The sequence below is a fragment of the Elephantulus edwardii genome, unplaced genomic scaffold, assembly GCF_000299155.1.
Source record: "Elephantulus edwardii isolate Elephantulus edwardi_28Jun2011 unplaced genomic scaffold, EleEdw1.0 scaffold00094, whole genome shotgun sequence".
Taxonomy (NCBI): Eukaryota; Metazoa; Chordata; class Mammalia; order Macroscelidea; family Macroscelididae; genus Elephantulus; species Elephantulus edwardii.
In genome coordinates this window covers 5,033,622-5,048,959 of record NW_006399844.1, presented here as the reverse complement: position 1 = coordinate 5,048,959, position 15,338 = coordinate 5,033,622, and the positions used below count along the sequence as shown (strand labels likewise).

The following is a 15,338-nucleotide window of genomic DNA, read 5'->3' as shown; positions in this document are numbered from 1 at the left end:
TGGCAGGGTGTTGTTGGTTCTTATCCTTTATCCTTAGACCTTTTATTTTAAATGGAAAGGTGATAATAGTTTTCCCCTGCCCTTTTCCTTTGTAGGCTCAGCCCCACTTCAAAAAACTTCAGTCTGCTTTTGACTTTTTTTATTGAGATTTTATTGTAAGTTTATAAAGAACTTGGATTTTCATTTATTCATTGTTGCATATTTTCATCCCTGTCCCTCCTCCTCCCCAGTTCACTTTTTTCTTTGGGAAAAATTCTTTCATTGTTACACAGTCCCCCCATCCACAAGACTACTTTACTATGCAGCTCTTATTCTGGACTCTGATAATATTTAATCATATATTCCTTTTATACAGTTCTTTTCCTCATCTGTTTCAATACCGTGTACATTATTTATCCCCTCTTTTCTTAGGTTCCTCCTACCCCGATGTTTTAGAACAGTGTTTGTTTTACAACAGTGGCATTATGCAGTATTTGCCTTTTTGTGACTGAGATAATTCACTCAGCTTAATGTCATCCATGGTCACCCATTTTCTATAATATTTCAGTAGTTCTTTGTTTTTCAGTGCTATATAATATTGTGTGAATATACCACAGCTTCTTTATCCACTCGTTTGTTGGTGGACACTTGTGCTGTTTCTTTAATATTGTGAACAAACAGTCTGCTTTTTTATTAAGTTCTATTTCTTTTCCATCATTGGCAAGATCTGATAGTACTTATCTTTTTCCTCTCAAACAGTTCTGTTGTAACTGTTAGTTTGAGATTGTTTTCAACATGATATGCTTTCATTCATAAATTTTAGTTCTCCCCCTCACAATCTGAGCCATACGTTTATTTTTACATCTGTTCCTGAAGTTGCCTCATTACTTGTCACTAAGCATATCTGCTCCTTAAAATTCTTTTTCTAGAAATCCTTTTTAAAAAAATCCTTTTTATATAAAAACTTGTTAAAATAAAAAACAACACATTTTTTAAAAAATCCTCGTAAAAAAGCCTTTTCCCCCCAGACACTTATAGAAGATGATGCATTTAAATTTTTATTTTTTAATATTTTATTATTTTTTGGGTGTGTACTGTCAAATCGATCTGACTGGTACAGGCGGAGATTTCCCCTCCTTCTCCAGCAGAGCATCGAATGGATCCGAACCGCACATATCTGGGGTTGCAGTGCAGCTTCTTACCACTAGGTCACCAGAGCTCCCAAAGATGATGCATTTAAACATAATGGACCCTACCCCAGCACCCATTTTTCTACAAAACGTTTTGATTTTTGTCTGAACCACATATTTTTCAGACCTTGAATTATGTAATAATGAGATTGATGTAGTCAGTGATTTCTCAGCTTCAAACATCTTGGTGTTATGCGTGGAAGAAAAGTTCGGTAACTAGCATCTTTATAGCTATGATCCTAGAAATGGGACTTGTATGGCCTTGCTATTACCAGATTAATGTGTATAAATTAAAGGTACTAATCTTGGTCTCTTTCTAGCACTGTAGTTTGGTCCTTTTATGGAATCTGGTATTCTTAAAATTTAAAGTTCTTATGTGAAATCTTGTTTTGAATTGGTAGTTATTTAACACCTTTAACTCATTCTGTGCGCTGAGTGAAAATTCATTCAGAATTTTCAAATGTTTGCTTAAAATATACTATCCCCTAATTTCAAATTCCTCATCTAATTTTCCTGTTGTTGCATTGCTTCTTTCCTGAGACAGTAAGGAAAAGGAACACATCAGGTAGATGAACTAGATTGTTATCTGATACCGTATTCTGTAAGCTGGATTCTTTGCAGGTTAAGACAAATAGGCTTGGCCAACCTTACTTGTTTATTATCTTTCTTTTCCTGTGATCCAGCATAACTGAGTAAAATACAGCCACTGTGGTGGCCAAAAGAAATTTTATTAGAAAGAGAAAGAAAACTGCCCTTTCTTCTTAGAAGACATCCATGGGTCTCACCCATTTCACTTAGGCCTATGCACACATTTGCTTTTTTATTTTTGTTGGGGAAGTGGAAGTCAACACATATTAAGCCACATTCCCAAAGTTTGGGTGTTTATTTCTTAAAAAAAGTTTGTGAAAATTGAGTTTAAATGAAAAAATAACAGCACTCTGATAGTTAAGAAATATAACATGTAATTTTATTCAAAAATACCGTAAAAGCTAACTCAAGGTAGTATGAAACATTTCCTTGTTTTGTTCCTGGTTCACAATATTTATTAAAAATTACTAGGTAAGTTCATTTTACCTCTTCTAGCTCCCTTAAACTAACCTGCATGGAACTGTCCTATAGCATTGTCATTTTTATACATAAATATACACATCTTTACACTTAACAGTTAGTATTATGTTATTAGGCTTTCTATATGTATACTCAAGTAGAATGATATAAAATGCTGTAAAGAGAATTCTATAAAAGATATAGTTAATAGGCCACTGCCGCTGGAGGCGCAAGGGAATAAAAGCACTCAGATGGCAGATAACAGTTCTTCAGATGGGGTTCCTTCAGATTCCTTGGAACCTGTTAAAAATGCAAGTAATAAAGAAAAACTCACAGATCAGGTGATGCAGAATCCTCAAGTTTTGGCAGCTTTACAGGAATGACTTGAAAACGTGTCTCACACGCCCTCAAGCTACATTGAGACTTTACCCAAAGTCGTGAAGTGGAGAATCAACGCCCTGAAGCAGCTTCAGGTGAAGTGTGCACACATAGAAGCCCAGTTCTACGAGGAGGTCCATGACCTGGAAAGGAAGTATGCGGCTTTGTACCAGCCTCTCTTTGACAAGAGACGAGAGTTTGTCACTGGTGACGTGGAGCCCATAGATGCAGAGTCCGAGTGGCACAGTGAGAGCGAGGAGGAGGACAAGCTGGCCGGAGACATGAAAAATAATCATAGCAGAGAAAGAAGCTGCAGCAGGAGAAGAGGCAAATCCCAAAGGAATTCCTGAGTTCTGGTTCACCATCTTCCGAAATGGAGATATGCTAAGTGACCTGGTACAGGAATATGATGAGCCAATCTTGAAGCACCTGCAGGACATTAAAGTGAAGTTTTCTGACCCTGGACAGCCCATGTCTTTTGTATTAGAATTCCACTTTGAACCCAACGACTACTTCACCAATTCAGTCCTGACGAAAACGTACAAGATGAAGTCTGAGCCTGACAAGGCTGATCCTTTTTCCTTCGAAGGCCCTGAGATTGTTGACTGTGACGGGTGCACCATTGACTGGAAGAAAGGAAAAAATGTCACTGTTAAAACCATCAAAAAAAAGCAGAAACACAAGGGTCGAGGCACCGTCCGAACAATTAATAAACAAGTGCCCAACGATTCCTTTTTCAACTTCTTAAGCCCGCTGAAAGCTTCTGGTGATGGAGAATCACTGGATGAAGATTCTGAGTTCACCTTGGCCTCTGACTTTGAGATCGGACACTTCTTCCACGAGAGGATAGTGCCCCGAGCGGTGCTGTACTTCACCGGGGAAGCCATCGAGGACGATGACAACTTTGAAGAAGGCGAGGAGGGAGAAGAGGAGGAGTTAGAAGGTGATGAGGAGGGAGAAGAAGAGGAGGACGCCGAGGTTAACCCCAAGGTGTAATTTTTGTCTGTTAATCATACGTTGCTAGAAGGATCCCAGCCAGCCCGCTGAGTGCAAGCAGCAGTAGACGCCCCTTCCAGGCTCGGTGGACCGTCGGGACCTCGGACCGTGCTGACCCGCTCACCTAACGTGCTCTCCCGTGCATGGTTTTTACTCCCTTTCCTGTTTCTTTATTATTGGGCTTACCCTGTACAGTGACCATTTGATTGACCTTTCCGAAGTCAGACGCTCCCTGCAGCACCTGTGCTGCCCCGTGAGCTCCCAGCCTTGCCCTGGAGGTCCAGAGACCTCTCCAGGGGGCCGAGCGGGAGTGCCCACCGAGTGGGCCGCTTGCAGGGGAAAGGCCAGGCGCCCAGGCCCTGCGCACTGTCCTGCCGCCAGGGCTGCTGCCTGCCTGTGGGGAAGCCCGCTCGCCTGTGGGCCCGACCTGACCCCTGTGTCCTAGTGTCAGCTTCCGGAGTGCTGGGCATCATCTTCATCTCTCCACAGGGTTGTGGCGGGCGGGGAGGTACACACTGGCTCTCAGCAATAGCTTTAGCAGTTCCTTTTCCTATTTATTTATTCGCTCATGTTCGTGAGGGCTTTGGACTTGGGCTGTGGCTTGTCCTTATGATTTCTGGAGCCATGTTGTGACAACAGCTTCAACGACCTCAGCCTAGAAGATGTGGCGTCCATGGTGGCAGCGTGGCCCTGCCCACAGCTCTGGGCAGCTGGACCACACTTGGCTGTGAAGGGGGAGAGAAGGAGGGAGGGTTTGTGGCCGAGTGCGGGTCTGCCTGCTGCCCACTCAAGGAGGAAGTGCTGAGGAGTGGGATCGTGGAGCCCCTTCTCCTGCTCCACGACCCGTGTGTTTTCAAAAGCCCCGAACGGTGTGGCCTGCGGGTGGGGTCTGAAGCGGCCAGGCCTGCGGCACGAGACCAGCCTTACCTTACAGTCCACCTTTGTATCTAATACGGTGTTTCAATTTGTACAGAATAGTTAGAATATTCTATTAAAGTTGTGAACCATGAAAAAAAAAAGATATAGTTAATAAATATTAATTGAGCAAATTTATTTAAATACCTAGGGTATAGACTAGTGTGTGCAACTTTGCATGCTTCAGAGCAGTTTCAGAAGCATCACCTGATGGAATTTTACATGTTTTTAAATTAAACACAGGTTTTTCAGGAATTCAGATACCATGTCATTAAAGCAAACATTGGATGTGCTCAAAGTTATTTTTTAAGTTGGTTATTTGAAATGTGTAATTTTTCTAAAAAGAAACCATTTACTGTTGACTGAATTTGAATATGCAGGCTTTCTTATTGAAGATAATTTACCAATCAAGTTGTCTGATGAAGGGCTCTGTTTTAATTTCTGTTGTTTTGTTGTGTTTTTTTTCTTTTTTTTTTATTAGTTTGTTTATTTTTCATTTCAGTGAACATCTACAGAGATTTTGGAATTCCATTCATTCATTGTTGCACCCTTCTCCCCGCACAAACCCCTCCCCCCCCAATCTGTTGTTTTTAAGAGTGATAATTTTTTTTAAATACACTGATCATATATTTGATTTGTTGTTTTGGTGGTGGTTGTTAAGTGCTGTCTAGTCATAGACAATTCATAGTGACCCTTTGAACAAAAGATCTGAGCACTGTTCATAGAGTTTCCAGAGGCAAGCCATTTTGGAAGTGGATGCCACTCCTACTTCCAAGCTTGTTTTAATCAGGAAGCTTCACCAGACACTGTCGACCATGGGTAACCATTATCGCATTTGGCACATCATTTTGATTGTATTTACAATCACAGCAACTATGAGTTACCTCTGTACAGCAATGCACAGACCGGTGCTATACCACTTAGAAGAATGTTTGCCACCTAATGGATTTTTAAGTAGGGGACTCTTACCACATGACCTCACTTCCCTTAGCGAATCAGCATTCCACCCTACTGCTTACCAATCCCATCCAGCACCTTCTGTAAAACCAGCTCCTATAGATGACTTTCAAACTGGTCTCCAGCACCATAATGCCTACCAAAAAAGGTTTTTTAATAGGAGGCCTTATCACATTGTCTCTCTTCCCTTAGCAAATCAACATTCCACCCTACTGCTCACTGATCCTAGCCAAGAGCTTCTGTAGAACCAGGTGGGGGTTTTTTTCCAACTTTGATATGTTGTTGTTATGTGCCATTGAGTCACTTGCAACTCATAGCAACCCTAAACTCTGCTCTGTTCCTATGTCAGTCTCACTGTCTCCGCCACACTCATCCCAATTAACCCAATCACCAAATCAGTCCACCTCCTAGAAGGCCTTCCCCTCCTGCCCTCCACCCTCCCAAGCATGATGTCCTTCTCCAAGGACCGGTCTCTCCTTAAACATGACCAAAGTACCTCAGACGAAGCCTCAGAATCCTTGCCTCCAAGGAGAAGCCCGGTTTAACCCTCTCAAGGATGAATCTGTTTGTTTTCTTAGCAGTCTGTGGTACCCTCAATACTCTTCTCCAACACCAAAGCTCAAAGGCATCAATTCTTCTATCCTCCCTAGTCATTGTCCAACTCTTTGACGCATAACTGGTGATTGCAAAGACCAGGGCCTGTATCAGACGCACCTTAGTCTCCAGAGAGACACCGTTGCTTTTCAGTACTTTAGAGAGGTCCCTAACAGCAGACGTCTTTTTAATTTCCTGGCTGCTGGTGCCAAGAGTGTTGATTGTGGAGCCAAGCAGACTAAAGCTGTGAACAATCTCAATCTCTTCACCATCCATCCTGATGCTGCCAATTGGTCCAGTGGTGAGAATCTTTGTCGTCTTGATATTGAGCCTCAATCCATATTGAAGGCTGCAGTCCTTGACCCTCTGTAGCAAGCGCTCAGGTCCTCCTCAGTTTCAGCAAGCAGGGTTGTGTCATCTGCATAACGCAGATTGTTGATTGATAGATCTTCCACCAATCTTGACCCCACCTTTCTCCTCATAGAGCCCAGCTTCCCAGATAATCTGTTCTGCATACAGGTTGAAAAGGTATGGAGACAGGACACATCCCTGGCATACGCCCTTCCCAATTTTGAACCATGCAGTGTTTTCTTGCTTTGTTCTGACAACTGCCTCTAGGGTCAAGTGTAAGTTTCACATTAGCACGATCACGTGTTCTGGGATTCCCATTCTTCTCAGAGTCAGCCACAGTTTGTTATGGTACACACAGTCTAACACCTTTGCATAATCATTGAAGCACAGATAGACATTCCTCTGGTACTCTCTGCTTTCAGCCAAGATCCATCTAACATTAGCTACAGTATCCCTAGTACCATGACCCCTTCTAAGCCCAGCCTGCACTTCTGGCAGTTCTCTTCTGATGTGCTGTTCCAGTTGTTTTTGGATAATCTTCAGCAGAATCTTGCTTGCATGTAAAATCAATAACATTGTTCTGTAGTTTCCACACTGTGTTGGGTCACATTTCTTTGGAATGGGAACAAATAAATACAGATCTCTAGATTTCTTGACACAACTTAGTGAGCACAGGGCAGCATCTGTTTGCTGATATATGTCAATTTGTATACCATCTATTCCTGGGGCCTTATTTTTTGCTATTTCCTTCAAAACAGCTTGAACTTCTTCCTTCATCACCATAGGCTCTTGCTCAAATGTTGTTTCATTAAATTCTTCTGTATCTGCCAATTCCTTTTTTTTTTTTTTTTAAATTTTTATTACTTTTGTGTGAGTATACCGTCAAATCAGATCTGACTAGTACAGGAGGAAATTGTCCCTCCTTCCCCGCCAGAGCATCTGGTGGATTCGAACCGTGCACCTCTGGGATTGTAGTTGCAGGTCCTTGCCACTAGGCCACCAGAGCTCCCCTTGCCAATTCCTTTCAATATGACCCAGTATATTCTTTCCATCTTCTTTTAACACTTCCTGGATCATTTAATATTCTGCCTAAAGCATCTTTGATTATAGCAACTCGAGGTTTGAATTTCTTTAGTTCCTTGAACTTAAGAAATGCTGAGCAAGACAAGCCCAGCAGAGCTGAAAATCTCCGCCTCCTGTACAGGTAACAGCAGAAGACCCCCAAGGCTGCACGGAACTGGTCACAGGACACTTAGAGAGGACAGAAAGCAGGCGAAAAAAATAGAACATTTAGTGGGATAAAAATACTGTAGCTAAATTGACAAACATTTGGTAGTAGAAACTCCGTTGAGAATAGAAAGTTTTCTTTTAAGAAAATCTGTCTCCTATACCAGTCAGATCTGATTTGATGGTACACACACACACAAAATAATAAAATAAAAATTAAAAAAAAATCTACATACTCTCTAGGTATAGTTGGAGCAACTGTAGTAATAGTATTGCTTCTAAAAACTCACTGGAGAGTCAGTCAGGAGTTAGTTTTGACTCAACAGGCAATAACAATATTATTTGATTTGTGATAACTGTTATCTTTTTCCCTATTGTGTAAATTTTTAAATATTCCTGTGTCCTTTTCTTATCTTGTGGAGTGTAGCTGGCTTTTTTGGTTTGTAAATGTTAAAATACGGACTACTTTTTATAGGAAAATTCCAGGAAGTTTTTTCATAAAAACTGCATGTCAATTTTCAGATGACTGAGGTATTTTTTAAAAAATTAAGTACTGGGGAGAGAGGTAATTGTGCATCAGTGAATGAATTTTTTTTTAAATGTTAGCTAGGGGAAGGGAGAGAGAGGTGGCAAAATGTACAACAATGAATGAATGAAAATTTAACTTTTCTGTAAACTTTTGTTAAAATGCAATTAAAACTAAAAATTTTACTCAAAAGAATCAACTAAGTATAAATAGTACCCGTCTTAAATAGTATTTGAGTTTTGGTAAATGCACACTTTTCACCATCACTATAATTGAGCTATAAAATATTTTACCTAGAAATTTCTTTTGTGCCCCTTTGCAGTCAGCCCTGCTGATACACTTTTTAAAAATTAGATGATTTCGGGGGTGGGGGAAGGGCTGGGCGGGGAGAGAAGTGCAGCAATGAATGAATGGAAATCCAAAATCTCTGTAAATGCTCATTAAAATTATTTTTAAAAATAAGCTTAAGAAGAAAAAATATACAAAAAACTAATGTATTTTAAAAATACAAATACAAAAACCACAATATTTCAAATAAAATGGGTATTTTAAATATTAAAAAAAATTTAGATGATTTACATAATCAGATCTACCCATCCTAGAGTTGTTAGTCTTGAGTTTTCACGGAGTCAAGAAGTTGGTTGACCACCGTTATAATGAAGATAAAGAACCCCAAATATTTTAATGCCCTCTTTTTTAGCCTTTCCCTTCTCTCCTGTTCTTGTGTACTTTTAAAATTAATTTTACTTGTATCAGAAAGTAATGAATATAAAATCATGTATATGAATTACTTGTTTTAAGGAATCCTATTGTGTTTAATTTTCTTTTGGTATTTAAGTTAATTCTTCTTAGTTCTTATGTTTGTTGTGTCTATTCCTCCCTCCTTGGGCCTCCCATTCTTTTTGTGCTTTACCAATATCCCGTCTTACTTTATTTACTTATATTCCTCAAGACAGTTTCATGGCTTCATTTACTAAGAAGAGTTGCACTGTCTGTTGAAATATCTACATTTACATTTTATTCTTCTTAGAAAAAAGGTAGACTGTATAAAGTCATAATGATAACTTCTTTGTAATATGCCCTCATTTTCAATCATTTTTTGGTTCTTAGACATTCCTGCCTGATTGATTATCTTTCCCTCTGAGTCTTAAAATGCCTAATTTGTCGCTGTCATTTTTTAAAAAGTGACCACATTTCTTTTGCTGATACTCTTACCCTTTATAACTATTCAGTGAGTTTTTAAAATAAGATCAGTACTACTTCCATTATCTATACAACCAGTTATCAACTCAGGGTGCTCCCATATGTGTTTTAGTAAAACTGTGTTCTGTAGAGGCTTCAGTGTAATTTTTGGAAAGTCGATCACCAAGCCTTTCTTTTGATGGTCTTATGAGTGCACTAAACCCCCAACTTTTTGGTTAACGGTAGAGTGTGTTACCTGTTTGCACCTTCTAGGAACCCTATTCTCTATAGCTAGCTATAGTCTATTTATTTACTTTACACCGCAGACACTATGCCTCAGAAAGTTAAGAATGGTTCCTGAGCACATTTCTTTTTCTTTTGCTGTTTAAAGGTACTATAAACACTTATTGATGGTTGTTTATTTTTCTATCCCATCTTAATAATTAGATCAATAGGAGGCTTATAGTTCATGCTTTCTTTTCCATAACTACTAGAAAATGAGTAGCTAGATGACAAATCTATAGCAGATTTTTAAATTTAAATGATATATTTCATTCCTAATTTAAAGAGTATAGTGATTTTTCATCACTTGTTAGGAAGTTTGAATTACAAAAGTTATTAAAACATTTTAATTTATTGTGTAGATTCAGCTACCTTTGTAAAAATTTCCTTTTGAGGAATCAGGAGGAAGACTAAAGCATGGTAAATTATTTTGCCCTCTCATTCTTTGGTCTGTTTCTTGGGTTTTTTTTGTACTCCTACAATTCTGTTTTTATTTTTGTTGGGCTTTTATAAGGGGTTTTTTTTTGCCCTGCAAATGTATGGGCATTCTGTTTTAAATGTCAAATTTAATCTAGAAAATACGGAGTTACATATGTGAATGGTAGTTAAAAATGAGAAAATCATACATATATTAGCTGAAGTAATTTTATTTTACCTCAGCATTATACTTTTAAATCTAGGCTCTTTTATTATAGAACATTAACTGATAAAATTTCTCTTTTGTTTGTTTAGCTTGTCAGCGCATCTGCAACTTACGTTTACTGGTTTCTTCCACAAAAATGGTATGTTCTTTTAAAATAGAAAAAAAATTGAATGACTGGAAAACATACTTGCTTTATAAATTTTATCTCAAATCACACGTTCACAAATAAAAAATTCATTAGTCACTTGACTAGTACATGGTGGAAATTGTAGAACTGATGGTGTTTTGTTGTATATTTTTACCATAAAAAAGAAATAGATATATATCTTCCCATTCTAACAGCGAATGGTTTTGAACACAGGATAGTGAGATGACCTTGTTGACTTTTCAAAAGATAACTTTGGCAGTCATGTGTAATAATGAATTGTAGAGAAGGAAAAATTAACATAGAGAGCCCTAAGTTACAGAAAAATGGAATGATCAAGAGATAATAAGGATGCCTTAGACTGTATTACACACTTAATTGTAATAGAGGACAGACTTACATAACATTAACAGGCAGATATGAGCTGTATGAAAGTTAGATGTTCTTAACTCTGAGCTTTACAGTATATTGAAAATGGTCATCAGTAATAGGTCTGACCATGCTTCAAAGGTAAATGTTAACTTCATCTAGCTCATACATAAATAGGTTAAATTCTGTTTCTTCTTTGTAAACCACACTTTCCTAGGTCCCTAAAATCTATTAGAGTGAAAAATAAAGCACTATGATACTATCTTACATAGCTTAGAGCCATCATTTTTCAAGAGGTCATAAGTCTATCATATGTTTCCATAAAATTAAATGTCTTGGGTTTTTCTAATTTTGGTTTCCAAATGATTAAACTTTCTTGGAAAGGGGGAGCTTTTTTTTTTAACCTTAGTTTCTTTAGAGCCTAGAGAGGTGAAGAGTCCCCTGAATAGAAATCTTATTATTACTCATAATAAAGATTATGAGTAGATAATTTATTATATTAAATTAATTTAAAAAGAAACACACCAAACAGATCAGTACTAAAATTCCTACCAGTGAAATATAGCAATGTCTTACCTGTTACAGAAAGATACTTTTTTATCTTTTTTATTAAAAGAACTGATGGATACAGTGAAAGATTGTAAATTAGAATGCTTCTCAGATAGGCATATATTTGTGTATATATCTACTTTGCAATAAAAATATAAGCGTAATAGGAAACAATATCTTAGTCCTTATGTTTTGTTTTTTTTTTGTTTTTTGTTTTTTTTTTTTAATTTTTTATTATTTTGTGTGCGTGTACCGTCAAATCAGATCTGACTGGTACAGGAGGATATTGCGCCTCCTTCTCCGGCAGAGCATCTGGTGGATTCGAACCGTGTTCCTCTGGGATTGCAGTGCAGCTTCTTGCCACTAGGCCACCAGAGCTCCCCTTTAGTCCTTATGTTTAATCATTCATTATGTTTGATTGGTTTTGCAGTCTTCTTCTCAAGATCATGGACTGTAATGCTTTAAAAGTTTAGGATTTGAATTCTGTAGGCTTATTAGCTCTTAGTTCCCAGAACTTGTAGAAACCATAAATTATCCTTCATTAAGATTGACATATTTGGAAAGTAATTTGAATAAGTTTTTTTACTTCTCCATATGATAGAGTATGTAAAAGTAAAAAAATTGCTCCATTTCAACTTAAATTTTAATTTTTCTTCATGTTTTTGATGTACATCATGAGAAAATACACTATTAACTTCTTTAAACTGCTTAGAAATTAATATTAAAAATTGTTAATATGTTGATGGTGAATATTGTTTTAAGCGCATTATTGTTCGTGCATTTTAGACCTTTCATTGTGTTACTTTATCATAAATGTTAAATCGCATCCAGAAGTAGTCAGTAAATACTTTGAACATACAGATTAAAGTATTTGGGTCAAAAGAGAATCGCAGTAAATAGGAAGGTGTATGTTTGTTATATGTGTCTTGTGAAAGGTTTATATAAGTGACTTTTTATATAAAGGCATTTTATTTTAAAGCATTTGCTGAAAGTTTGGTACTGATTTGGGCAATAAAATGGCGTTGAGAAGGCTTCATTGTAGTAATCTTTAGAATTCAGAGTCTTATGAAAATGAGGACAGGATTTATACATTTTAATGTATTAATTTTTCTTTTTAGATAAGCCATCACAAAATTCTGAAAATGAACAAAATTCTGTTACTCTTGAAGTTCTGCTTGTAAAAGTTTGCCACAAAAAAAGAAAGGTAATATATATACTTATTATGTAGAATAAATGTAATATTTACTAGTAATTGAGTATAATAATACATATGTATTTCAGAGCCAGTTTTTAGGAGTTTAAAGCTTAAGAAATAGGCTCATAGTAGAATCTTAAAGCTGTTAATCACTATTACCAACCCTCAGCAACTTAATTTTATCTAATCAGGGAGCTCTGGTGGCTTAGTGGTAAGGAGCTGCAACTACAATCCCAGAGGCGCACGGTTCGAATCCACCAGGTGCTCTGCCGGGAAAAGGAGGGACAATCTCCTCCTGTACCAGTCAGATCTGATTTGACGGTACACTCACACAAAAATAATTTAAAAAAAAAAATAAAAAAAATGCTACAACATTACAATGAAATGTTTCTTGAAGGGCTCTTTAATATTTTCTGCTGAAGAGGGAGGAACAATCGCCTCCTGTACCAGTCAGATCCAATTTGATGGTACACACATAAAATAAATAAATAAAAATTTAAAAAAGAAAAAAAATTTTATCTAATCTGTCAAATTCTGTACAAAATGGTCTCAAAGTAGTTGTATGGCAATAAAGGAAGAAACCATTGTTTAGTGTTTTAAGATGCTATGAATTTAATTGCTTACCTACCACTTTAACCTTTTATCTTCTTTAGGTATTACTATTAAATTTTTAGATGGAAAGGAGAGTTTTTCTCAAGAGTATTTGTCTCAGAATAGTACTCAGAGGAAATAGAATTCTGTGGCCAGCATTTTTAGCATTTCGTTTATAAAATTAAATTAATTCACCATAGAAATAAGAGTTAACAGTAGTTAAAGTTCCTGAACAACACACTAATGTTAACAGATAAAATACTTTTAGTAGTCCCTAGTCCTTCGATCTTTTAAGAGGAATAAGAACTGTTTATATGGAGGTTCATATTACTAATACACTTACAAAATTTTCGTAAGGTGATACCTCATGATAACTACTGGAGGGTTGGTAGGGATTAGGATAGAGTGGTAGGAGGAAGGTGGCAGTTAAATTGAATGTTAAAAATAAGTTAGGGGAAAAAAAGTTAGAAAATATTATGGCTGATTCTCTCCCATTAAAATAGCAATGATAGAAAAAGTCTTTTAAGATACATTTATTGGGGAAAATAATAGGAAGTACATTTAAGGTACTCTTTTTTTTATGTTTTAAAAACCACAAAAACCCAATATATGTAGAAAAAACATTTTCTGGGAAGAATATACATAATTATTTATAGTAATCATCTGTGATGTTGTCAGTAGTGAGATTTCAACAGTCTTGTCTTTTTTTTTTTTTTTTTTTCTCAATATCCAAAGCACCTAATATTGTAGATCTGGGAGAGTGAGAAAATCCTCTCAAAATATGCCTCCCCATTTGAAGGTGATCATTTGCTTTTATACTTGGATTCGGTGTTAATCTGGTTCAAAGTTATAGGACATTTTTTATTTTTATAGGACATTTTTTATTTTTAATTGTCCCATCAGTTAATAGAAAATAAAAAGGGAAGCTTGAATTTATGACTTTAGCATTTTGAGTGTAATTTTAATTCCGTAATTTTACTAATATAAAACTATTTCATATGACCTTCAGTTTCATATTAGATAATGCTATATTTTATTATACTGGGACAACCTCAGGGTTTTTTTAATAATTGTTAACTCTAAACTCATCGCTGTTGAGTCGTAACTGGCACATAGCTGACTCTTTAGCAGGTTTTTAGACCCTGTAAACTGCTTGAGAAGATTTACACAGGCCAGCTGGTAGATTTGAACCATCAGAGAGGCACAGTTTTTGGATTATGGAGTATACTACCAGAGCTCTCCCATTTGGGATATAGCTAAACCAGGTTTGGGTTTTTGTATATAGGAGGGGTTTGTTTTTAACATTTTTCTCCTTGTGTATAGTAACATAGTTTTCAGAACTATAATTAGAATGTTAACATTTTATTTAGTAATCATAAGCTGTGCCATGTTTCTTAACAACTCTGAACAAAGTTTATTTTGTAATATTTATAATTGCAGGCACACAAATAAATGTAATAATTTTTACCTTTGCAGGATGTAAGTTGTCCAATAAGACAAGTTCCCACAGGTAAAAAGCAGGTGCCTTTGAATCCTGACCTCAATCAAACAAAACCTGGAAATTTCCCGTCCCTTGCAGTTTCCAGTAATGAATTTGAACCTAGTAACAGCCATATGGTGAAGTCTTACTCATTGCTATTTAGAGTGACTCGCCCTGGAAGAAGAGAGTTTAATGGAATGATAAATGGAGAAACCAATGAAAATATTGGTAATTTTTATTTTAATAATTTTTACTAGATTTTGTCATCAGAAACTAAGGTTGTTGATAAAAATGAATTTAAATTATTTCTCTTTGGGTTATTTTAAAATCTTACCTTCCATGGAAGAATACGGGATAGTGCTAGATCTAAGCCCTAGATCTAGATGCTCTTTATTTCACAAATCGTGTATAGTTCAGTGAAATAATTTTATGGTAGATTGCCCTACTTCTTACATAGACTGTTGAATATTGTATGTACCTGATTGTATACTAATGTAAAGTTCTCATTGTGTAAATTTCAGGCAGTGAATATAAATTGAATAATGGATCAGCCTGGACTGGCCCGTCAAATTAATCTTTTTAGGAAAATGAATATGTCTCAACCCTCATGGATATTTTATTGTGAGAAATTTCAAACATAATAGAAAAATTGAATAGTGAATCTCTATCAACACCATGTAGTTCACACACTTAAAAGAATCTATCCCTTTATCCATTCTTCTGTTCTTCCTACAATTCTAAA

General features: G+C 36.6%; 1 protein-coding gene and 1 pseudogene across 1 annotated transcript in view; both read left to right on the top strand.

The window, feature by feature from the left end:
• SUZ12 (SUZ12 polycomb repressive complex 2 subunit) overlaps positions 1–15,338 on the top strand; it is a 61,765-nt gene that overhangs the window by 14,509 nt on the left and 31,918 nt on the right. The window contains exons 5-7 of the mRNA XM_006890936.1: positions 10,357–10,406; positions 12,449–12,534; positions 14,593–14,824. Of these exons, the coding sequence (XP_006890998.1) occupies positions 10,357–10,406; positions 12,449–12,534; positions 14,593–14,824 (368 nt within the window). The remainder of the gene's footprint in view (positions 1–10,356; positions 10,407–12,448; positions 12,535–14,592; positions 14,825–15,338) is intronic.
• On the top strand, positions 2,468–3,657 carry LOC102848697 (annotated as a pseudogene).